We start from the raw sequence: 23,344 nt of genomic DNA on the forward strand, positions 1-23,344 counted from the left end.
TCCAAAATGTCATGTGACTCGCTACAGGAGGGCTGTCAGCGTTGCTGCAGAGATTGAAGAGGTGGGGGGTCAGCCTGTTAGTGCTCATACCATACGCCGCAATCAGCATCAAATTGGTGTGCATGGCTGTCACCCCAGGAGGAAGCCTCTTCTGAAGACGGTACACAAGAAAGCCCGCCCGTCTCATCAGACCATAGGACATGGTTCCAGTAATCCATGTGCTTTGTTGACATGCTTATTATAGGACATGGTTCCAGTAATCCATGTGCTTTGTTGACATGTCTTTAGCAAACAGTTTGCGGGCTTTCTTGTGTACCGTCTTCCAGAAGAGGCTTCCTCCTGGAGTGACAGCCATGCACACCAATTTGATGTACAGTGCAGCGTATGGTCTGAGCACTGCCAGGCTGGCCCTCCACCTCATCAATCTCTGCAGTAATGCTGACAGCACTCCTGTAACGTGTCACATGACATTTTGGTGGGAACATGACAAGCAGTACTCAATTTGGACATTTAGGGATGTACGTTTTTTCATAGGGGTGTACTCACTTTTGTTGCCAGGGAGTTAGATATTAACGGCTATATTTTGAGTTATTTTGAGGGGAAAATAAATTGACTCTCTTATATAAGCTGCACACAGACTACTTTTCATTGTGTCAAAGTGTCCATTTTTTCAGTGTCGTCACATGAAAAGATATAAATATCTGCAGAAATGTGAGGGGTGTACTCACTTTTGTGATACACTGTATCTTGACACTGTTCGTGTTCAATCCTTGATTCAAGCCAATGAAAAACAATATTAACAGATCCAACAGTGAAATAAATTTAAAATGCAGATCGTTGTTCGAACTACCCATGCGGCCAAAACAATGTCACACCAAACTACCGTAAGTAATTTTATTCTGCATGACTATTTTTTTTAGATGTGTAATCCGACTACAACAGAGAGGAGTGCTCTGGCCACTCGTGCCCGGTCAAAAAAATATTAGTGGTGAAAAAAAACGATGTGATATCACTCGCTCTGCTTGCCTAGACAGCCTGTTCCCTGCAGTGCATTATAAATGTTGCTGTTCATACTACCATTATTGACATGCAATAGTAGGTTTTAAAAACTTTATCCTGAAAACATAGCCAACATTACTGAATGCATTGGTCATTGATGATTCTCATGCGTGCATGTTGTTTTTTATTGGTATGCTAGGTAGGCACCATTGACTCGCACTAGCTTAGCCATTCAGGAGCCCTGAAACAAACAAATAACCACCATCTGCACCGAATTTGTTGAAATCAACTCCACTGACTAATTAAACCCCCGCTAACTCGAAGATTAAGCCTTATGTCAAAAATTATTAACTCCTTTCAACTAATATATTGGAAAGTCAATTAATTACGTGCAATTACATTTATCAGCCACCAGGGGAATCACTGCCCCCCCCCTCAATCTCCGCCTATGATTCATTGCTAAGAACACCAAACACACTCATACCATTATGTACAACACTCATGTCACGTAGACATACTGTAAAATAGTAATAGGGATGTAAAGACAAATAAATGTCATAAAGTACTAGTTTACTGTACATTCTGAAAGTCTAAAGTTACAACAACTGTGTACGCAACTGCAGGCTACGCTACTTTTGCTTGTTGAGGCTTTTTTTTTTTCACCATACATTTCTACTAATTTATCACTTTCTCTCCTTTTAATGCAGTTGCCTTGACCACCAGTGAAGGATCAGGCTAGAAGTGGCCAGAACAATGTCTCCAAATGTTGTATGCGTTTGCAGGTGAAGGGGGGAGCAGATACCATGCATCACCAAAGGGCAACATGGTGGAATATGAGATGAGTTCCATCTTACTGCATCATCATGCTGCACCTTGGCACTGGGCCTACTTTTCTGCCCCCACCTACTGTCTTTTGTGCTTGGGACTTGCTACTGGCACTGAGGGAACAAATGCATACAGTGCATAATGCCAACGAACCACAATGCAGTTGTAAAGAACATGTTATGAAAATGCTCTATTTTTCATTAATGTAAAACAAAATGTTAATGTTGTCAACTGACAAACATCAACAAAAAATATATCAATTACCTGCAGGTAATGATGACGACTGCAAAAATCGATCTTACCGTTGTGTGTTTTCAGATTACAAGGACAATTTGTTAATGCCTGGAGGTTATTGTCACAGGACAACGCATTCATGACAAATCAATTTTGGAGCCGGCGAGATCAAACAATCATCTTGAATAAGTCTCAAGACATAAAACTAGTAATAATTTCATAGTACAATCCAGATATGAACCGCAGTTGACAGTAGCAATCTGAAATTTGGGGAAGATTAACAAAAAAAAAATACCAGCGACACAATGACAAAATACTGTATTTATACTTCATTACCTACCACCACTCGATTACAAATATTGTTATTGTTCTTGGCAGTTACATAGAACCGTATTATATTATAACCGAGTGGTATCTACTGAGAAAATCAATATACAGTGTTAAACCTATCGGCCATCATGACGTTGCACAAAATACGACCACAATAATAACACATTGTGAAGAGTTGTGGCTAATGTACTAGAGTTCTCTTTCTTGGTGGCACATGCACAAAGCAAGCAGCCATTATTGTTACATGTGCAGTGCGCAGTGTAATCCTAAAATAACCTGTGCGCGACACAGGATTGCCCTAATACCATTAGACTGTAACTGAGCCAGCAAGATGAAGGGCTTAAACATGGGAAGTGAGAACTTTTAATTCAACACACAAATACAATAGTGCCTTTAGAAACTAGTTTGTTTAGCACTGTGACCACTTTAAAGTTAAAACATCTGTATCTTTAATCAATTTGATGAACACATTCCACTTAGTCATTTTAATTGATCCTAGGTAGAGGAGATGTGAAACTCCACACTGGACTTTCATCACTTGTCAGCCAGAGGCTGAGCCCTATCAATTGCGAGGAAGTACTTTGTACTTCATACAGAAAGACGGCTTCATTTAACAAATAACAGCCCAAATATATTCTCATGCAAACTTACACGCCCAACTTTTTCTCTGTCTGTGGGTGTCTTGACACGAATGATTAATCAACCCAATTATGGGCCCCTTTCCACGTGAGGACCAGCTCCAACAGCATTAGGGTTCCACCACTTGGACCACATCTAAGATGAATTCACATCTCATAATTTTATCCATCCTAGCCAATGTATTACACATTGCAATGCATCTGTTACTATTTAATAGTAACAACATTCATTGCTTAAGTAAGTAGAGGGTGGATATGCTTAGCCCAGTGGTTCTTTACCTGAGTTCAATCAAACACCAAGGGTTCAGCGAAGGTTTAGACACAGAACGTGTGTTGTTTGGTTGCGTTCTCAGTTTTTTTTTCCTGTATCCAGCACCTGATTGAGCCAGATGGGCGGGGTAATAAGACACCTGTGCTTCATTAGGAAAGCTCAATATTTAAGGAAGCATGTCACCATCTGCAAGTGTCGGACTATTACTTGCCAAACTGCTTGCTTACCGCTGTGTGCATCATCTCGAGTTCTACTTGCCATTTACGTTTGTATTTTTTGTTATCATGTTGTTGTGCTAGTATTTTTGTTGGACTTTGCCATCACTTGCTTTAGCCTTTTTCCGGCCTTTGTGCCTTCTCCTTGGTTCTCTCGCCGACAAGGTTTGTGCCATTTTTGATTTGTATTTTGTCTCGCGTGTTCTGGCGTGCTCCCTTAGTTATCGTTTCGTAATAAATACAACAAACTTCCAACTCTGTGTTTGGATCCATATTTAACAGCTCGCCTTTTCATAACAGAATGAAGACATTAAAAGAAAAACAAAAAATGAACAGTGAAATGAAATGTCTCAATTTTCTCACGAGAAAAGCAACAGCCTAAAGCAAAATTATTTCTATTCATTTTCCCCCCTAATTATTGTAGTTTTTGTGTCAAGATTCATGTTTTGCTTTTCTACTTTGCACTTATTGGTGTTATGTACAAATTTTATCAATCATTTTGTACACTAATAATTACATACAGTGTGTTTCGTTAAACTTGATATCATTTGAGATGTAAACTTACAGAAACTACAAGCTCAAAGTTTACGCAACTTAACAGGCTTAGTGTTGAACAATATTAAATTTATCCCTCCAAATTTGAATGAAAAATTCAAAGATATGCACATTGGGCCAGTCTTGGCCACGTGACGTGATGAAATGACTGTAGGACAGCTACATGCCAAATGCATGTTTCAGGACTGTAAAGATTAAAAACAATAAACATCAAATTTTGACCCGTTTAAAAACATGTCAAAATGAGATGAAATCTGAACATTAATTTGCTTTGATATTAGCTTGCTAGCTTACCTATATCGGTTCTAAATTTGGAAAAACTGCTTTATCATCTAATTCCGAAGGGTTTGGTGAATGCACATGTGAAAATTGTGGGGTTCGGTACCTTTCCCAAGGTTAAGAACCACTGGCTTAGACCATTTGGGGGAAGTATCAGTTTTTTAAACTAATTGTAGTTTCAATGCCCTAATTACATTTGCAGATGTGTTCTATACAGTAGAAGGGTAAAATATATAGCTACACTTTATTTGAATGCTTCTTATGACAGTTCTTAGACTAATAATCATGTCATGACATCTGTCATGGATATGAATGTTTATGACAGATGTCATTAAGTGTTGATTAAATTTGATCACTTTTGATGCAAAGATGACATCTTTTCAAATGTCTTTTGAGATTTGTTTTAGGAACTGTTAGGGTTATGACATTTGCCATAACCATCCATTCTTGATTATGAAAGGTGTCATGTAATGATTATGAGTTTTATGACATTGTCATAACAAGCATTCAAATAAAATGTTACCAAATATGTTGCTCGTGGTTGCTTAAAGACAGTTCAGAAACAAATACAGTGGCACCTTGACTCACATGTTCCCTAATTTACATTTATTTATTTATTTATTTTTTAAATAATGGACCATCACTTTTTTTTGGGGTCACAATACAAAATTGGAGTCACGAGACTCAGAAGTGGGGCTTTCCCTCAAGAACCTGCAGTACTGAACAAGTGAAGTCACCCCCGTCTCATCTGGCTAGATGGACCTCTTCTTGCTCCTTTACTCCACTGCATCTTTACGGACTGTAACTTCGCCTGCTAATTCCCATTCGCAGTCCTGGGGCTTCCCGTCTATCCGTCCTGGGAGTGGATCTCTCCTGACTGTGGTACTCCCCAAGGTTTCTCATTTTCTCCCCAAGACTCTGGAGTTTTTGGAGTTTTTCCTTGCCGACATGGAGGGTCTAAGGATGGGGGATACCCAGGACTTGAACTTTATTTATTCATCTTTGTTGCTTCATTTGCTGTTTCTTATTGTGTATCATATTGCCTCTGCAAAGCCCTTTGAGACAACCTTGTTGTGATCCAGGGCTATACAAATAAAATTGAATTGAATTTTTCAGATGTATAGTGAGTGTCAAATGAGAGTCTGTTCTTTTGGTGTCAGTTGATCCTGGATGGTTGTGTATGCTGGTGAAGTATCCTCAGTTGCAAGCAACTTGCAGCGAGCGGAGATTTGGAAGTATTACGTCAAGGACGGAAATTCACTAAGCATGGATGAAGTAAATATGCTGACTATAGCTGTGTGACTTTCAGTATGTCCAAAGTGACGTCAATCGAACTTTCTAAAATTATTTAATTCCTTTTTATAAATCATATTTTCATTCAGAGCTATGTTTCTCTACTAAAAACATAAATTTTGGAAATGGTGTTTTCCGGGCCCCAAGAATGGCATCTAAATTCATTTCAAAAGGGAATATTAATCTGATGAATGAATTCAGTTACCAGCTTTGTCACTCAGTGAATAAACGGTAAACTCGCGAGTTATATCAGAAGACAACTTTTTCTTCTGCGACGGCAAAATGCTACGCCCCCTGGTGTTGAAGTAACAAAGGAGTCAAAGCAGATGAGATCCCCACAAACACAAACACAAAAATATCACTTATATAACTTGTATGTTCAGCTGCAGCACGTGGCCTTTCCTTTCAAAAACATGTGTCTACCCTGAGTGTAGTTTGCCAAACCCTCCCTTTTTGTTTCATTTTTGCTGCTCTCTTAACTCCATTCTCACTCTGATGTTCCTCTCTCGCCTGACTCTGCCCTACAGCAGGGCCCCAGCCTGTGTTCAGCTTAAACCGAATGGGCATGAACGCTGACTCACATTTTCATGAATACACATGGCTGCACACTTGCCTGTAGAAAAAACGCATACGGTCGTATGACACACACGTAAACATATATGCAAGTGCATTCAAAATGCACCTCAATACTTTCGTTGAGGAGAAAATAAAACCTTAACATGTACACGATGAATATAGATATCGCATATTGTTAATGTCACAAAGTGTCAGTGTTTTTGTCAGAAAGGCAGTGACAAGAGACAGCTACAATCCCTGCTGTAAAAAGGCCAGCTGACACAGGCAAACTATTGCTAATAAAAATGAGGACACAAACACCGAACACAACAGAAACACACATCAATGTGATACAGAACAATGCCCATTGACGTGTTTTGGATTCTTACACAAAAGTCATGATGTATTGCATTGATACCAGGAATACGAATAAAGTACATTCATTCACTCAGTGAAAGACTGCTGCTTGCTCTTCATGTTTAAAATAGACTGGTTAAGGCAAGTGACCCATATGTGACACTGTCATGCAAGGTTATATTTCCCAGTGTGTACTGCCATCTCGAGGCCATTTCTGTGAAGCAACGTGTGTGGGCTTGCTTTTTCAAAGGATGCATGCTTGCATAGTTCCATGCAAAGGCGAAGGTTTGGTTTCAACATTAGTGGGACGCTATAACAACATAACCTGAATGTACACTTTTTGCAGGGGACAGGACATTAATAAGACAAAATAGATTCATTCAGATTCGCTCCATATAAAGGAAATTTACCGTGGTTGTTTTTTTGTGGGTGCTGCGGGGGAAAATACTACTTAACCCAAGGGTCGGGAACATTTTTGGCTGAGGGAGCCATTAACACCACATTTTTAAAAATGCAATTCCGTGAGAGCCATACAATATGTTTTAAACTAAAAATACAAGTGATGCTTGCACTTTATGTGATTTCAACACCTAGTCATCAGCCAATCAAACGTGCATTTGAGGAGGGAAAAAAATGGACTGGCAGTTCAGCGAGACGTAAATGTAAGTCTGAACTTAATGAGAATAATTCATTTAATATTGGTAGGGTCAATTCTATCCATACAACATATGGAAAGACAATCTAAATGATCCATATAACTGAAGTCATTATATAGTGCAAATAAATTCCTTAAAAGTTGGTGGGGACAATTTGAGCATCCTGAAAAGTTGGTAGTGTTTTGTCCCTACCGTCCCTAGGTAAACCTATGCCCTTGTTTCCATGTTTGAAAATTCATAAAATAATAGATCTATATGAACGAAGAAGTGACTTTTGCCTTGCAAGTTATCATGCCCTAAAGTTACCCGTTTGCATTTATATTTCTTCAATAAAATTGTAGTATCAAACTGTACACTGTAAAATTATGTTACACTACCTTCTCCTCCTTAATAGAGGTTTGTCGTTTCTTTTGAAAAGCTGATTTGGGTTTCCCTTTTTTTTACTGTAGATTTTTTTGCAGTCTTAATATTTGCTTTTTTGCATGTTACCATGCTTTCACAGTCATAGTCGTTCTTTGCTCTTTTCAGGTGTGGCATTTCTTTCATCTTTTGGAATTTCTTGAGATCAGCACAGAATAACACCTAAAGAATTGAAAGACACTTTGTGGTTAAAGTGAACAAAATGTTCGGAGAAGTTCAGTGATAGATGAACTTACAGAATGTGCCCAGCCAGCATAAGGACCCCACAGATTCCTAAAGAAATCCCCTGTGTAGAAGTGTAAAACAAATTACTGCGGGTTGACTTTGATGGATGTTTCCAAAATGTGGCAGAAGAGTAAAATGAATACAAACCAATGTCTTTGTGCATCTTATCTGTGAGGCTTTTGGGTTCATTGCTGGCTGCGTATTTATAGTCCCGCTTGGCAATTTGCCACACGTGAGTGTCAACTGGCACAGTGCCTGCCTTATCCAGGGACATCAGACATACACAATCTGCCACCTGAAGTACCACACATAACCAGGGGAGCATTTTACAAGTTCACTTTGGACCAGGTTGCCATTTCATCCACTATACCTTAATGCCCACCCCAGGGAAGGCACGGAGAGAATCACGAGCCTCCACATATGGGACACTACGCAGAGTTTCAAGCCATTCAGGACCATGCTGGTTTAAAATCTGCTTTGCACTTTGTTGCACGAACCGAGCTCTGTAGCCAAAACCAAGTTTCCTGAGGCATGCTTCTACACTGCTGTCTGCAACGCACAAAATGCTTGTTTCGTTAGCCCTGACACCACATTATGAGTACTGTATTATATTTACAAACCACTGTTTAAATACCAAATTAATAATTATTGTTATTCTAAAAATGGTTTTAAAAACTTAATATCTGTTTTTCCATCATGAATTTGGCCATCAACCTGTCAAACTCAATTTGAAAAATGTAATATAATAAATAGGGCTGTCAAAATTATCGCGTTAGCGGGCTGTAATTAATTTTTTAATCACGTTAAAATATTTGACGCAATTAACGCACATGCCCCGCTCACACATTAAAATGACAGTACAGTGAAATGTGTACTTGTTGTGTTTTTCTGAGTTTTGTCGCCCTCTGTTGGCGCTTGGGTGCGACTGATTTTATAGGCTTCAGCACCCATGAGCATTAATGTGTAAGTAATTACTGACATCAACAATAGCGGACTACTAGTTTATTTTTTGATTGAAAATTTTACAAATGTTATTAAAACGAAAACATTGAGAGGGGTTTTAATAAAAAAATTTCTATAACTTGTACGAACATTTATCTTTTAAGAACTACAAGTCTTTCTATCCACGGATCGCTTTAAAAGAATGTTAATAATGGTAATGCCATCTTGTTGATTTATTGTTATAATAAACAAATACAGTACTTATGTACCGTATGTTGAATGTATATATCCATTTGTGTCTCATCTTTCCATTCCAACAATAATTTACAGAAAAATATGGCATATTTTATAGATGGTTTGAATTGCGATTAATTGCGATTAATTAATTTTTAAGCTGTAATTAACTCGATTAAAAATTTTAATCGTTTGACACCCCTAATAATAAACCCATACAGGGAAAAGCATTATGGTTAGATAAAACTAAGGATGATTATATTTGTCCAGAATTCTAAAATGTTCATCAAGATCTAGTAGCACCTGTAAATAGAAAACAAACCAAAAAAAAATTTTCAAATGAATTTTGTGACAAATGCAGAATGACCAACAACCGTTTCGACAAGAAACATGAAATAAACACATTGATTTGTTTTAAAAGCTTGTTGCGTCTTGAATTTGACCCCATTTTACTAGCACAACACAAGTGGCAAGTTTAAATACTGCACCTGCTAATGCAGACAGAGAAGGAAAGTCATAGTATGAGGTTTCATCCAGCTGGCAGAGAAAGTTACCATGGGCCTGACACAACCTCTCCACCATGCCTTGGATACGAGAAATGTGGTTGTTGGAGGTGCAAATAAAGGAAAAGAGGCATTCAGTGGGATCCTGCCGGAGCATCCGCACGCCTGTTGAATGAAAATTCAAAGCAGATTGAATATGAGTCATTAGTTGTTGATAGGTGATGCAAGCACCCACTAACCTGTGAAGATGTCAGCTATTTTTTTGAAGTGCGGGTCTCTTGCGCCCCATTTCTTGTACAGATCACACAGATTCACTTTTAATTGGAAATAATCTCTCAGGGTGGCTTCATCATTTTTGTCATGCCGGAGGTTAACGACTTCTTCCTCCTTCATTGCTCCTTCACATTTGATCTGCAACTTCTTTTCATTGCGGAAAACGCCAACATTTTCTCCCTTTTCTTCTTTACTTGCTTCTCTTACATTTTGTTTGTAAACGTGATACCACAAAGTGTCATCTGTCTGTGTCAGTGTCCACACGCGTCCTCCGATCACTCCGGTCCAGTGGCCGTCTGCGGTCTCTCTCCAGCTGTAGGAAAATATACACTAACTTAGTTAAAATCTATTTTTGGGTGATGTCCTATTTGTTTTCATTCAGTGTGATGACCTACCGGAAAGACTGCCCACAAGCAAGAGTGAGATCCAGTCGCAGCTCTGATTTGTGACATGCTAGAGCTCTCCACGTGTTCGCGCCATTTGACAGAACCGCATGAGTTGCCATAGCTTTAATCATTTAAAAAAAAAAAATATTTTTTACATATTTGTAAGTAACTGAAAGCGTATGTAAGTAAAAGGAAAGTCGCATAGCATCGTTGGAGCGATTCGCAATCAGCCGCCGGAAGTTCGAATATGTCAAACCGGAAGTAATTAACTTCTCCGTCAAAAAGTCGAAAAAAATTGTTCTTTTTTTTTTCTTTTGTAACTCAAAAAGTTAATTAAAAAAAAACCATTTCTTTGATAAGAAACTCTCCCCGATTTTTCTTGTTACATTTCAGCAGCGAACATGAAGACGCTGCAGTTTTTCACACACAGTCATTACAGATAAAATGTTGCAAAATACAAAATGTTTCGTGTTTTTTTCGTTTAATGCTCAAAATAGGTAAACGAGCTTGTGCTCTCCAAAAATCTAAATATTTAAAAAAATGTCTGGAATTGTTTTCTGACGCAATATTTCTTCGTTTTCGTCTCCCTTTTATGACAAACACGCTGTGATTGGCTATATTCTTTTTAGAAGGCTGGGCTTTCTAGTACAACTTTGTATGATTGGCTGAGACGGTCCTGACACGTCACTTCAATTGGTTTATATTATTATTTCTCTTTTTTTCTCCTTTGCAACCTACACAGGAAGTATTTCTCTCTCTCTTGCCCTCTCTTTCGAAGCAGTGATTCTGTACGGCAGTGGCGTGTCGGTTCACCTCGTTGGAGGAAAGTGGAAAAATGGATGATACATCGACACTTTTCCTCTCTATCGGGCTCAGTGAGCAGAAAGTGAAGGAAACATTGAAAAATGCGGCGTTGAGTACGACCCTGAAGAATGCAATCGTCCAGGTTTGACACACATCTATTCGTGGAACTCGTAGGACAGCTGTGACAGCCAAACATTCTCTTCACTTCTTGTGTCACAACAAAATTAATTCTTCTTTAATTAGTCTTTTGATATGAACACATTTATTTACGTTGACACATCTTATTTAACTAATAGAGCTGTCATTAACACTTAAACACCACTTTTTAATGGTCAACATTTACATGAATGCTGTTGGTTTTTTATTTTAAAATCCCAACAGTCGTTGATCATGGTCAAAAGTTGTCGTACTGTTCATCATTTTCTGTTTGCTTTCATTTTGACTGTAGGCTCGCAGTGTCAACGGAGCAACAGAAGTGGACAAAGCAACGGGTACACTGTTGTATAGCATGGCCTCTCGACTCAAAGACTCAAAACGTCTGGTGTTCCTTGTGGAAAATATAGCTCAACGCAAAATAACCACAGAGCAACAACTCGCAGGTAACTGCATAGATCTGTGCCATGATGTAAGACCACACCCAAAGACAAGAGCATATATAGGGTTTAATTATGGCCGAAGGCAAAGCCTGTAAATCATTGCAGTGCTTTTACTGTAGTTGATAGAAGCATTAATCAACAGTTGATATGGTTTACCACTTCATCGCTACTTCATACTGCTGGGCTGACATTGACAGCTATGCTACAGCAGCGCATATTGTTGCTATCACACGTTATGGTGTGTTGTTTCTACATCTGTGCCAACAAGTCTGCTCATGTTCAGTAATAAGATGGAATAGCAGTGTTTTCCACCAAGGCCTGGTGGTACAGAGGCCACCAGCCCACCATGTTTTGGAAAAACAAATACATAAATGAAAATGTTAATTTGACAAAATGTTCATATTGTGACTATTTATATAAAGCACAGCTGGAAACATTGGAATAGTCCATTTTTTCGAGAACAGAACAGTCGTAATTATCATGATCATGACATTTTGGTGTTTTTAAAGCTTTTAAATTGAAACTAAAGCAATAATTACTTGAGACATTTTGGGTCACCAGAGCATTGACTGTGTTTCCTCCTGGGCATGAATCACACATGTGAGGATATCACACAGGGTTATTTAGATTAATGGTTGCCTATAATACCCTGCTAAGTTACTTTCAATATTAGGTCAGATTCACATTTGACCTAGATTGGAAACAACATTATTTGTGATAACTCCTAACCAATGATCCCTCTAATTTTTCATTTGTCTGAGCAGACACACAAGCTCCCTGAGCACACTGCGGACCACAGTGAGCAACATCAGTGTACCCTGTGGCCACACATCAGTATAACGCCTGTTCAAAACCTTGGATCATAGCAAGTTACATTGCTTATTAAAAGAATTAAACTACTGCACCAATTTTCATTAGTTTACTTTTAATACAATTGATGTGGCCCACTTAAAAAAGAAAAAGACAAAAATCTTGTTGTTCATCAGATGTGCAGTATGTTATATGTGAGAGTCCTGCTTTAACCATAGGAAGAGTCCTGCTTTGGCCTGGGTAAGGTCCAGTTGTGGCATAGGTAAGTTGATAAATAAAACATAAAAAACAACCACAACGGGAGTACACTTTATCAAACTCCCACATTAAAAATGTTCAGAAAATAAGGACACTCAAGATTCCTGTTTCCTGTGTCTGAGCAGCTACACTGCAAAAACACACCTCCTTAAAACTAGTTTAATTCCCTTATTGTCACTTTAAATCTACTAGAAATAAGTGAAATTGTCTGCCAGTGCTTCAAGTAAATTTTAATATTTAAAGATTTCCTGAAATAAGCTTATTTTCAGGTATCTTATTATTGGCTGGACACCTGTTGCTCATTGAGTTACGTTGCAAAATGGTACAGAAAACAGTTTTGTTGGTCTAATTAACTAGATTATATCAGTTCTAAAATTAGATATTTATTAATACTGTAGCACTTGCAAAGATTGGCAGCGGAATGTTGCTTCAGTAAATTAGCACAGGAGTCTCACTCACTTTTCACCACCAAATGGAGCGTCCCGTTGCCGTATCGAACATACCGATAGGAGTGTCACGCTGACACATCAGAGCAGCGCTGACAGTTGTCTGAGTTGTGTTGCCGTATCGAACGCACAAATAGGGGCGTCGCGTTGCCGTATCGAATCCACCAATAGGAGTGTCGCGCTGACACACCACTACGGCGCTGACAGTAGTAGTGACGCTACAATACATTTCTGTTGAATTTTATTTTGTGCGCTGCATAGATTTTCTTGTGAGCTGAGTATGTGAAAGCGGTGTGCGATTGCGCACGTGCGCAGCTTGCAGCTTAGAGGGAACATTGCTCCTAACTACAGATGTCTTGTATTTCTGAATCTGCAGCTGCTTTGGAATATGTGAAGACTCACCCTCAGGACCCCATTAATCAGAGAGAATTTAATGAAGCCTGTGGAGTGGGTGTGGTCATAACACCAGAACAGATCGAAGATGGCGTAAGTGCGCTGTCACGTGTACAACTATCAAGTTTTACTGTACACATCAGTAACAGGGCATTGTTGTACAGGTGGAGTCTGTGATCAAAAAGCACAAAGAACAGCTTGAAAAAGAGAGGTACCACTTCAACATGGGCCTGCTAATGGGTAGGATCACTTACTTAGGAGGGCAAATATTTCAAAAGCTAGTCAAGCTGCACAGACAGAAGTCCTCAACTGTGGCTTTGGTGTTCGTTGCAGGAGATGTACGCTCTGCTCTAAAATGGGCTGATGGGAAAGCTCTCAAAAATGAGGTGGACATGCAGGTAGGTCTGATCAGAAGTGCATTGACATTAATAAGTGAAAGTTCTGCCACTTTTATTGTTTGAAATGCATTTTTTTTGGCTTTATAACCTTATCCGAAGTAAGTGACGGTGCCTTTTGTTGTAAAGGTCTTGCACCTTTTAGGACCCAAGACAGAGGCTGACCTGGAGAAGAAATCAAAGGTAAATCAGAAAAGGGTAACTTACTGAATAATTTTTTTGGGACCAAACATGTAATGCCCGGGCTAGGTTAGCTCTTCCTCACCCTTTTAATTATTTAAGTTTAAGCAAACAACTCCCTTCTGAGGCTCCTCAATTAGTGACATCTCATTTTACTTGTGGAAATGAGGAAAATATTGCCAATTTAATGTACTTTATTCTTTGTTCTCTGCATTTCTCTCAATACCATGAAGCCCCAGAAAAATAAGGCTGAGAGCGAGGTGACGGTGAAAAAAGAGGAAGTGGCAGTGAATGGTAAGACCCAAGACCGACGCGTAAGTTTGTGTACTTTTGTTTTAACCATGTGCGTTGTTTAGGTGAGGCCACACATGTGGAAGGAAAGTCACTAATGGAGCAGCTCAGAGGAGAAGCCCTGAGGTTCCACAAACCAGGTGAAAACTGAAGCAACCAAAAATTCATATACAATGAATTCCTTCCATTATAAAGCATCAATATTGTTTCTTGAATAACCAATATGCAGGTGAGAACTATACAACTGAGGGCTATGTGGTTACACCAAACACGATGAACTTGCTGAAAAAGCACTTGGAGCTTTTTGGTGGACAGGTGAGTTCTCATGTAAACAAAAAGAACAACAAACTGAAAAAAATAATAATTGCACAATTTGACTGTTGTCTTAACTCTTGCAGATACGTACCCGTTTCCCTCCTGAGCCCAATGGTATTCTTCACATTGGACACGCCAAAGCCATCAACTTTAATTTTGGTTATGCAAAGGTATCTCTCTCCACCATTTTGTTCTCTTGGTATCTATTAATCAATGTAGCTTCCTCTTAAACCTGCACTCTTACGCAGGCAAACAATGGAATTTGTTACTTGAGGTATGATGACACCAATCCTGAGAAGGAGGAGGAAAAATACTTCACTGCCATAAAGGATATGGTGGAGTGGCTCGGTGAGTTGATGTTTTTCCACTTGTGAAGCTCGTTACAGTAATGATGCCGTGGTCTTGTACAGGTTACACGCCATATGCTGTTACACATGCGTCGGACAACTTCCAGCAACTCTATGACCTTGCACTGGATCTGATTCGCAGGTGAGCGCAAAAAAGTATGTGTTTTAAATTGCACAATTATGATGGAAGATATCTCATTCTTGCCATTGTCCCAATCTCCTAGGGGTCATGCGTATGTGTGCCACCAAAAGGGAGAAGAGCTGAAGGGCCACAATACTCCTCCGTCACCGTGGAGAGACCGTCCAATTGAAGAATCATTGGTTTTGTTCGAGAGAATGAAAAAGGGGATGTTTGCAGAAGGAGAGGTTACACTCAGGATGAAGATGGTGATGGAAGATGGGAAAATGGACCCCGTCGCATACCGGATAAAATATACACCGCATCATCGAACAGGAGATGAATGGTAAGCATTTTGAGTCTTTCGTGATCCTTCTCAACATTTTTATTTTAATCAGAATAATTTTAAACACGTTTCCTGAATGTTTTTTTTCAGGTGCATTTATCCCACCTATGACTATACCCACTGTCTGTGTGACTCAATTGAAAATATCACACACTCTCTCTGCACCAAAGAGTTCCAAGCCAGGTAAAGGTTCATTATTTTTTTTCTGTTCGTTCATTACTCTTTTTGGAGGTATGCTGAACTCAGTTGTTGTTGAAATTTCCATCACTGTTTCTGTTTTTGTTGGCAGGCGGTCATCATATTATTGGTTATGTAATGCTCTGGACCTGTATTGCCCCGTTCAATGGGAGTATGGCCGTCTGAACCTCACTTACACAGTCGTGTCCAAGAGGAAGATCATCAAATTGGTGGAGACAGGAGTGGTCAGGTAACGTGGCAAATGGCAAAGTTTGTTCTATTGTTTCTTTGTTTGTTCTTTGTTATTACTATTATGTTATGATAAGTCATTTATTAACAATAATTAAACGTAGTCTTACAAAAAGGCAAAAATCTTGAGATGCAGTTTTAACAAACGAAAAAATACACTGCTGTTCAGTGCAATGGGAACAGGTTTGATCAAACATGTCGCCATTACTTTTTCAAAAGAATGAACAGATGTGGTTAAGATATAATACAAATTAATATACGTTTCATACTTACTTTTGTCGCACTGCTTTAGCCTGGTGCGGGATGGGGGTGCAAGAAAAGCTTGGCGACTCGTCAGACCTATAGAGCACTGGGGAAACCCTTCTATAACACCGTCTTAATTCATCTTTGTCAATGGCTATCAATTGAATATGCTCTATGTAATTGCAGAGATTGGGACGACCCTCGCCTCTTTACTTTAACCGCACTTAGAAGAAGAGGCTTTCCACCAGAGGCAATCAACAACTTCTGTGCTCGGGTATGCAGTTGAATGAAGAAATGAAGTAGTTGCTTGTAATGCTTTAGTAAAACATGAGTTTCTGACATGTTGGTAGGTGGGAGTCACGGTTTCGCAGACGACAACTGAACCGCATCTTCTCGAAGCATGTGTCAGGGATGTGCTCAATGAGACGGCCCCACGAGCAATGGCTGTGCTGGAACCTCTTAAAGTTACCATAGTGAACCTTCCTGAGGGCTCAAAGGTATGCTTTCAACGGTATAGATTTGCATCGGGACAGTGGGGACATAATAACACTACCAACTTGCTCAAATTTTGCCCAGCAACCTGAAATGCATTATATAATGAGTTCAGTTATCCAGGTAATTTAGATTGTCCTCCCATATGTTGTAAGGAAAGAAGTGACCCTGCCATTATTAAGTGAATTATTTTCATTATGTTCAAACTTACATTTACCCCTCACTTGCTGAATGCGCCTGTCCATTTTCCCCCCCTTTCAAACGCACTTTTGTTTGCTGATGACTTGACCCACCCCCGACACACACACGCATGCTCACACTCACACAGCTTCGATAGGAATAAATGTCCACAACATGCCGCTTCCTGAACCTTCTTCGAAGACTGGGGATATTAGAAGTTTTTTTTGGGCCAGCACCAGCCACTGTAAGTCATTTAAAAAGACGCCAATGTTGTGGAGGTGGGAAACACACCGCTAATTTTGCTACTGAAAGTCCGACCTGCATCCGCGTTAGCATCGCATTAAACTGTGTGAATTTGCTAACCTGCAAAACTCGAGTAGGAAGCTGCTTAGAGAGAAGTGTCCTGTTGTGTGGGTTTTTTTTACTGTTAACGTTAATTAAACTGTGAGAACTGTAATGAATTCTGCTGGAAACTATAGAACCAGATAATGTGAGCAAGAAGCTGCTTAGAAAGAGAGGGGTGCTGCATAACCTCAAATGTTACTCACACAACACAACAATCGTAATTAACTGTCCAAAAAAAAGAAACGTTTTTTTGGGATGCCACAAGCTACCCACACTAGCGTTGCGATCAACTGGTCGATCGTGATTGATGTAATGAGCACCCCTGATTTAGCATATCAACTAATTAGCTTCATATTCATGAGAAATGTAGGCCTGACCCCCGTTTACCCAATCTGTTTGATCTTAATAACGTCCCATCCCGAGTTAACAGTGTACATATAGGTTATGCTGTTATATCGTCCCTACCAATCTTGAGACCAAACCTATGCCCCTCATATCCTTACGATGGGCAAGTAATCAACATCAGGAGTTGTGCTTGATCTACTACATCTTAGCCAGATTTATGATTTTACTTTATTGGGGTACAGCACGGCAGGGAAATTACTTATTTTGTAGACACACTTTCCCAAAATATTTTGTTCCTTTTTTACTACTTTAGGTGTTTAGGTGACCTTGGTCGTCATGGTGTGTCTGTGGATTGCTTTTAGGTTCTGTCTTGACGATCTAAATAGCTCAAATCTTTTCCTCTTTCAGTCAGAAGTAGGAGTGCCAGACTTCCCTGCTAATGAGGCCAAGGGCAGCCACACTGTGCCATTTAAAAGCACCATCTTCATTGAACAAAGTGACTTCAAAGAGGTTTGACAGACAAAAACAACTATGAAAAAGTAAGTCTTATTCTTGGTAGAAGTGGACGGTTTACCGTTTTTGTTAAGGTAATGGAGAAGGGCTACAAGCGTTTGACGCCAGAACAGCCTGTAGGCCTGAGGCATGCTGGGTATGTCATCTCTGTAAAGAAAGTCATCAAGGTACAGCTCAGCATGTTTGAGATAAATGTTTTCCGATAGTGTCTGCGTGTATCTTAAATGCATATTTTTTTGCAGGACGCTCAGGGAAAAGTTCTGGAACTTGAGGTTAGCTGCTGCAGCACTGATACGGCAGAGAAACCAAAGGCCTTCATCCACTGGGTCAGCCAGCCACTTACGTGTGAAGTGCGCCTCTATGACCGGCTGTAAGTTGTCATTCTTGACAAGACTTACAGTACAAGCACCAAATTCCTTCTAAAAATGAACAATCATATTATTGTATATTGCATTTGGTTATCACTGTTTTCCATGATTTTGGATATTACGAAGATCAAAGTTACCTGGGTGCTTTTTTGCTCACTGTCGCGTCTATTGAGTAATGACTAGTGATGCACGATAATGCATTTTTCAACCGATACCGATAACCGATAATTTCCTCCTCATTCCAACCGATAACCGATAATGTCAAGCCGATAATTCTATTAAAAGATTTATGTAAAATTTTAAAGTATACACAAAAGAAAATACTACTGTGCAAAAATATAACTTATTGCTCTTTTTTTCAACATAAAGTATGAACAAGTCGTCAATTCAAACATCTAAATAATGACAGAATGTCTGACATTGTGTAATGGTAAACCTTTGGCAACAATTACAGAGTAAATACCTAAGTTACACAAAAATGCATTTAAAAGTAAGCCATTCCTAACATATATAACATTAATCCGCTGCAAAACACACCTCCTTAAAACTAGTCAGTTTTAAGTGTAAATCTATTGGCAATAAGTGAAATTATCTGCGATCGCTTCAAGTGTATTTCTCTCAGATTTCTTGGAAGAAAAATAGCTAGCTGAAAATAATCTTAACAGCCTTGTTTTAAGCAATACATTATTATACTTAATCCTAAAAAAAAAAAAACTTGAAGAAGGAAAGATTTTGAATAATATTTGTGGCTACAGAATATTGATTTAAGAATTTGATTATCTACTGTGACTGTAATTGAGCAGACAAATAAGTTAAATAATTTGAAAAGTGATTGCTAATGTTACATGCTTTGTTGCACACTGTGAAAATGATTACCTCAAAAGAGCGAGATGTCATGTACCCATTCTGCAGCGCTTTGTTTACATTTGCGGCTTTCACGACATTTGCGTTACAGCAGCTAAACTGCTACACGGCAGTACTATTTGGACGGAGTTGGAGCTCCCATCCGCGTGCGTGTTGTTTTGTGCCTGAGTTTTATTAAGCCGAAAATAAAGGCAGCGTTACAAAGTCATCTGACCGCTCGTCATTTCACATTCTGAATGCATTATTGACTGGCTGACTTCGTTTTCTCCATGTTTAAATGATCTTATAACCACTGTGCCGTCATGATAAGCTTGCTTACCGGACATCACTTTTTCATGAAGAATGGTGGTCGTATAAACTGCATTATTTCTTTTATCCAGGGCTTTGGTTCTCGGGTCATTAAGGTAAAAAAAAAAACACGTGTCTCGTCTCGGCGGCGGCGGTAGCTACATTCGTACCGGATAATCCGCCCGCCCCGGCCGGTTCACCGCGGCGTATTCGGGTCCTGGCTCTGCTCGCATGCCGTGGGGGAACGCTCGAGAAACCGGGGTTTTCGCCGGAGGTCCAGAGGCCGGGGAACCGGGCTCGGCCCGCCCCGCCTATGGCGAGGCGGCGGCGGCCTGCCGGACTGGCCAGAGCGGCGGGCTCCGTCGGAAGACGGCTACTTGCCGACTATCTTTCTCCAGTAGTGCCGGTGTTTAGCCTTAGATGCGAATTTACCACCCGCCTTGGGCTGCATTCCCAAACAGCCCGACTCTGTATCGTCACAAGCCCTGTAGTTTAACTTAGTGTTTACAATAGCTTTAGCATTCCTGCTAGCAGCAGCCTCGTATTTGTTCCAAAATTCTTTATGATGCATTTTTAAATGGCTGCTGGGTTAATGGTTTTGAATGAGGACGCGTTCTTTCTGCCTCGTGGAACTTATACGGTACATGTTTCGCAGATGGCGAGAGCGTCGTTTTTTTAGTAACAGCCGCCATAATATTCAACTACTTCTTGTCTTGTAACTCCGCCTCCTCAACCCCTCCTCCCTCAGGGGCTTCAGAGAGGGGAGGGGTTGAGGAGGCGGTGTGCTGAATTCTTTGGTTGCGCACATTTGTAGGCAAAATCAAGTATATAATTACCGGATTGCATTATCGGTTGAATTTTTTTATTATCTGGATTATCTGTGTGACGTTATAATTGCCATTATCGGCCGATAATTATCGGTGACCGATATTATCGTGTATCTTCAGTAATGACCCCTAATTTGCAGTGGATATGCTGTGCAAAACTGATGTTACCACACTGATATAAATTCTTTTATATATCAGCACTTTGGTAGAAGTTATTAAAGTTATCAGTTATTATTGGCACAATATATGATTTAAAAACGTGGCCACCCAGTACCGTTCATATTAGGCCTGCACAATATATTGTTTGAACATGGCCATCCCAATGTGCTCGGGCGCAATAGTCCTATCGCAGTACAAGCAATGTTTTTTTTTTTTTTTTTTTTAATAATCGTAAACTTTTGTTTTTCTATATAAAAGCAGCAATTGTACAGGGACATGGCTTCCTGGATCCCTTTTGTATACACCAATCTTCATCATTCACAGATAAACCCACTTAGCCTGGATTAAACAGTATTACATGAATACTAAGGATGTCCCGATCGAATAGTTTTGCACCCGAGTCAGAGTCTGGGTCACCTCATTTTGAGAATCTGCCGATACGGAGTCCCGATCCGATACTGAAAAAAAGTTTGTTTATTTATTTATTTATTTATTTATATTTGGCACTCATGCTGCCAAGAACAGCCTCTCACTAACACCATGAATGAGTTGCCTCATCACACTTCAAACTGTGTACCAAGTTTAAGGGTGATTAACACATTTGTGCCCTTGATCGTAGATCTACCAAGGCGTCTCTGTCCAGATCAAAGCTACAACCTGTCAATTATTGTTAACTTTGAGTACTAAACGCCAGCTGCACTGGAGACCAAGAAAAACAATTTGGTCACTCTGCTTTTCAGGAAGGACCGTGAGAGGCTGTAGAAGGCAAGCTTGAAGCAGAAAAACATTTTTTTATTGCAACCCGATCCTTTTCACCCGATTCCAATACTCTAAAAAATGGCACGATCGGCCCGATTTCCAATGTGATCGGATCAGGACATCTCTAATGAATTCAATGTGGTCATAGTGAATCAACCAAAGTCTTCCCAAACAGAGCCATTCAAGTTTGGGGAAAATTATTCTAGTTTTAGCATCGCAATATACATCACAATATATTGCAAACCCCCCAAAAATCCCAATGTCAGTTTTTTTTTCCAATATTGTTTAGCCCTAGTTCATATGTATTGCAAACAAAATACATGCATGTTCTAATCTTGCCATCTTTGTAGATTCCTACATAAACATCCTGAGGATCCAGCTGAAGTTCCTAACGGCTTCCTGAGTGACATCAACCCAGTAAGTTTCCTTCATTCTTGCACAATGCTTTCTTGTGTTCATATCATTGAAAAATACTTCTTTCTTTTTCTCAAATGTAGAATTCTATGCAAGTGATCAACAGTGCCTTAGTTGATACTTCGGTCAAGGGAGCAAAAGTTCTTGACAAATTCCAGTTTGAAAGAGTTGGCTACTTCTCCGTGGATCCTGACAGCACTGCAGACAAGGTACAGTACACTAAACCATCTGCCTGATGTTAGAGATGACAAACTAGTGTATGGTAGCTATAATAGAAATCTGATAGCAGGGATTTTTTTCTTGAAAGAATGTGTTGCCTCTTATCGGCTTCTTTTTTATATTCACAGCTGGTCTTCAACCGAACAGTTACTCTCAAAGAGGATCCGGGAAAGATCTGAATGTCAGATTGCGATCAAGCTTTGCGTACCTCTTCCCATGAGCCCACAGATACAGAAAATCATTTGCATCATGTCATGGATAAAGCTAGCAACTGCTTTGGTTAAGATTAAAATAAATTAGACCACATTTGGGAACCGTGCTCTTCCACATGTATCTAAATTAGAAAATATTGTTGTTTTTACTCGTCATATTTTACAGTACAAGTACTTTGATATCTTCTGTATCAACCCTGTAATTTGTGAATGAGATTATGAGTATTTTAATTGCTCATTATTACCTCTTTGATGCAACTCAAACCTGACTTTCAATATACAGTATTTTCTCTGTGACACACAGATGCCGTCAAATACCGTACATGACATGATTATCACAAATCATTACCTCTTTTATGCCAGAGAGGGTGCTCTCGGGTATCAGGGAACATTAAATTTATTAGAAAACAGTTTGTGTCTGGTATCAATACTTGTTATAAAAACATCCCAGAGCAACACTTATACTTTTTAACCGAGTATCACAATGTAATACACCAGGGGCAAATTCCATTAAATGCAGTCTATTTTTAAGGACCAAATATCAGAATTGGGCATGCAAGGAAGTGTCAAAGGTGCTTTGAGGTGTGCTCAGTAGAATCTTAATTTTCTCTGTAATGGTACGCTAATCGTGACCCTCTGCTTCAAGTCCTCTGTACTTAGAGAAAATATTGCCCAGTTTGAACTAAGTGATTTGTAAATAAGTACTTAAATTGCAAGACTATATAACACATGGCAGCTCAGTGGTTAGCGTGTCCCCCTCACAGTTCGGAGATCAAGGGTTCAATCCAAAGCTTCAGCCTTCCTGTGTGGATTTTGCATGTTCTCCCTGTGTCTGTAGGTTTTCTCCAGGTACACTGATTTCCTCCCACGTCCCCAAAGCAAGCATGGTAGCCTGACTGAACGCTCTAAATTGTCAGTTGGTATTAGTGTGCGTGTGAATGGTTGTTTGTCTCATTGTGCCCTGCGATTGGCCGGCAATTTCGGCAGTACGTGCCTAGTACTAACCATAGATAGCAGGGATAGGCTCTAGCACGCCTACAACCCTCATGAGGATTAGCAGAGCGTACTGTATGTAAGGTAATCAAAACAAATTTCAAATATGTTTGTTAAATTATAATCATTCCAATAATTTGTTAACATAGTATTATGTTATTGATTAACAATAAATGGTAAACAGGCTTACACCTTTATCGCACAATGG

The 23,344-nt window shown here is 39.6% G+C and overlaps 2 protein-coding genes across 2 annotated transcripts; one reads left to right on the forward strand and one right to left on the reverse strand.

The window, feature by feature from the left end:
* Window positions 1–1,886: 1,886 nt before the first annotated feature.
* Window positions 1,887–10,429, reverse strand: ogg1 (8-oxoguanine DNA glycosylase). The gene is made up of 7 exons (XM_057825742.1): window positions 10,200–10,429; window positions 9,771–10,117; window positions 9,517–9,696; window positions 8,223–8,401; window positions 8,000–8,147; window positions 7,864–7,913; window positions 1,887–7,789 (listed from the first exon to the last, which is right to left on the reverse strand). Exons 1-7 carry the CDS (start codon window positions 10,319–10,321, stop codon window positions 7,595–7,597), a joined length of 1,221 nt encoding a protein of 406 aa, XP_057681725.1. The 5' UTR covers window positions 10,322–10,429; the 3' UTR covers window positions 1,887–7,594.
* Window positions 10,430–10,909: 480 nt separating this feature from the next.
* On the forward strand, window positions 10,910–22,570 carry qars1 (glutaminyl-tRNA synthetase 1). Its single transcript, XM_057830705.1, has 23 exons — window positions 10,910–11,136; window positions 11,443–11,593; window positions 13,481–13,590; window positions 13,662–13,737; window positions 13,831–13,895; window positions 14,022–14,075; window positions 14,306–14,366; window positions 14,429–14,503; window positions 14,593–14,678; window positions 14,762–14,848; window positions 14,927–15,026; window positions 15,089–15,167; window positions 15,250–15,489; window positions 15,580–15,672; window positions 15,779–15,916; window positions 16,345–16,432; window positions 16,509–16,655; window positions 17,929–18,030; window positions 18,108–18,200; window positions 18,276–18,403; window positions 21,649–21,715; window positions 21,796–21,921; window positions 22,060–22,570. The coding sequence occupies exons 1-23, from the start codon at window positions 11,026–11,028 to the stop codon at window positions 22,108–22,110; spliced, it is 2,328 nt and encodes a 775-aa protein (XP_057686688.1). The 5' UTR covers window positions 10,910–11,025; the 3' UTR covers window positions 22,111–22,570.
* The last annotated feature ends 774 nt before the right edge of the window (window positions 22,571–23,344 follow it).

This window comes from Corythoichthys intestinalis, chromosome 2 (assembly GCF_030265065.1).
Source record: "Corythoichthys intestinalis isolate RoL2023-P3 chromosome 2, ASM3026506v1, whole genome shotgun sequence".
Lineage (NCBI taxonomy): Eukaryota > Metazoa > Chordata > Actinopteri > Syngnathiformes > Syngnathidae > Corythoichthys > Corythoichthys intestinalis.

What these genes read in the sequence shown, in the direction of transcription:
- ogg1 (XM_057825742.1), bottom strand. Translation starts at nt 10,321, where the DNA reads ATGATTAAAGCTATGGCAACTCATGCGGTTCTGTCAAATGGCGCGAAC. An exon ending in GCTTGTGGGCAGTCTTTCCG is followed by an intron (nt 10,118 to 10,199) that starts GTAGGTCATCAC and finishes ATTTTCCTACAG; the next exon opens with CTGGAGAGAGACCGCAGACG. An exon ending in TCCCTGGGGTGGGCATTAAG is followed by an intron (nt 8,148 to 8,222) that starts GTATAGTGGATG and finishes GTGGTACTTCAG; the next exon opens with GTGGCAGATTGTGTATGTCT.
- qars1 (XM_057830705.1), top strand. Translation starts at nt 11,026, where the DNA reads ATGGATGATACATCGACACTTTTCCTCTCTATCGGGCTCAGTGAGCAG. An exon ending in AGAGGAAGTGGCAGTGAATG is followed by an intron (nt 14,367 to 14,428) that starts GTAAGACCCAAG and finishes TGCGTTGTTTAG; the next exon opens with GTGAGGCCACACATGTGGAA. An exon ending in CATCGAACAGGAGATGAATG is followed by an intron (nt 15,490 to 15,579) that starts GTAAGCATTTTG and finishes GTTTTTTTTCAG; the next exon opens with GTGCATTTATCCCACCTATG.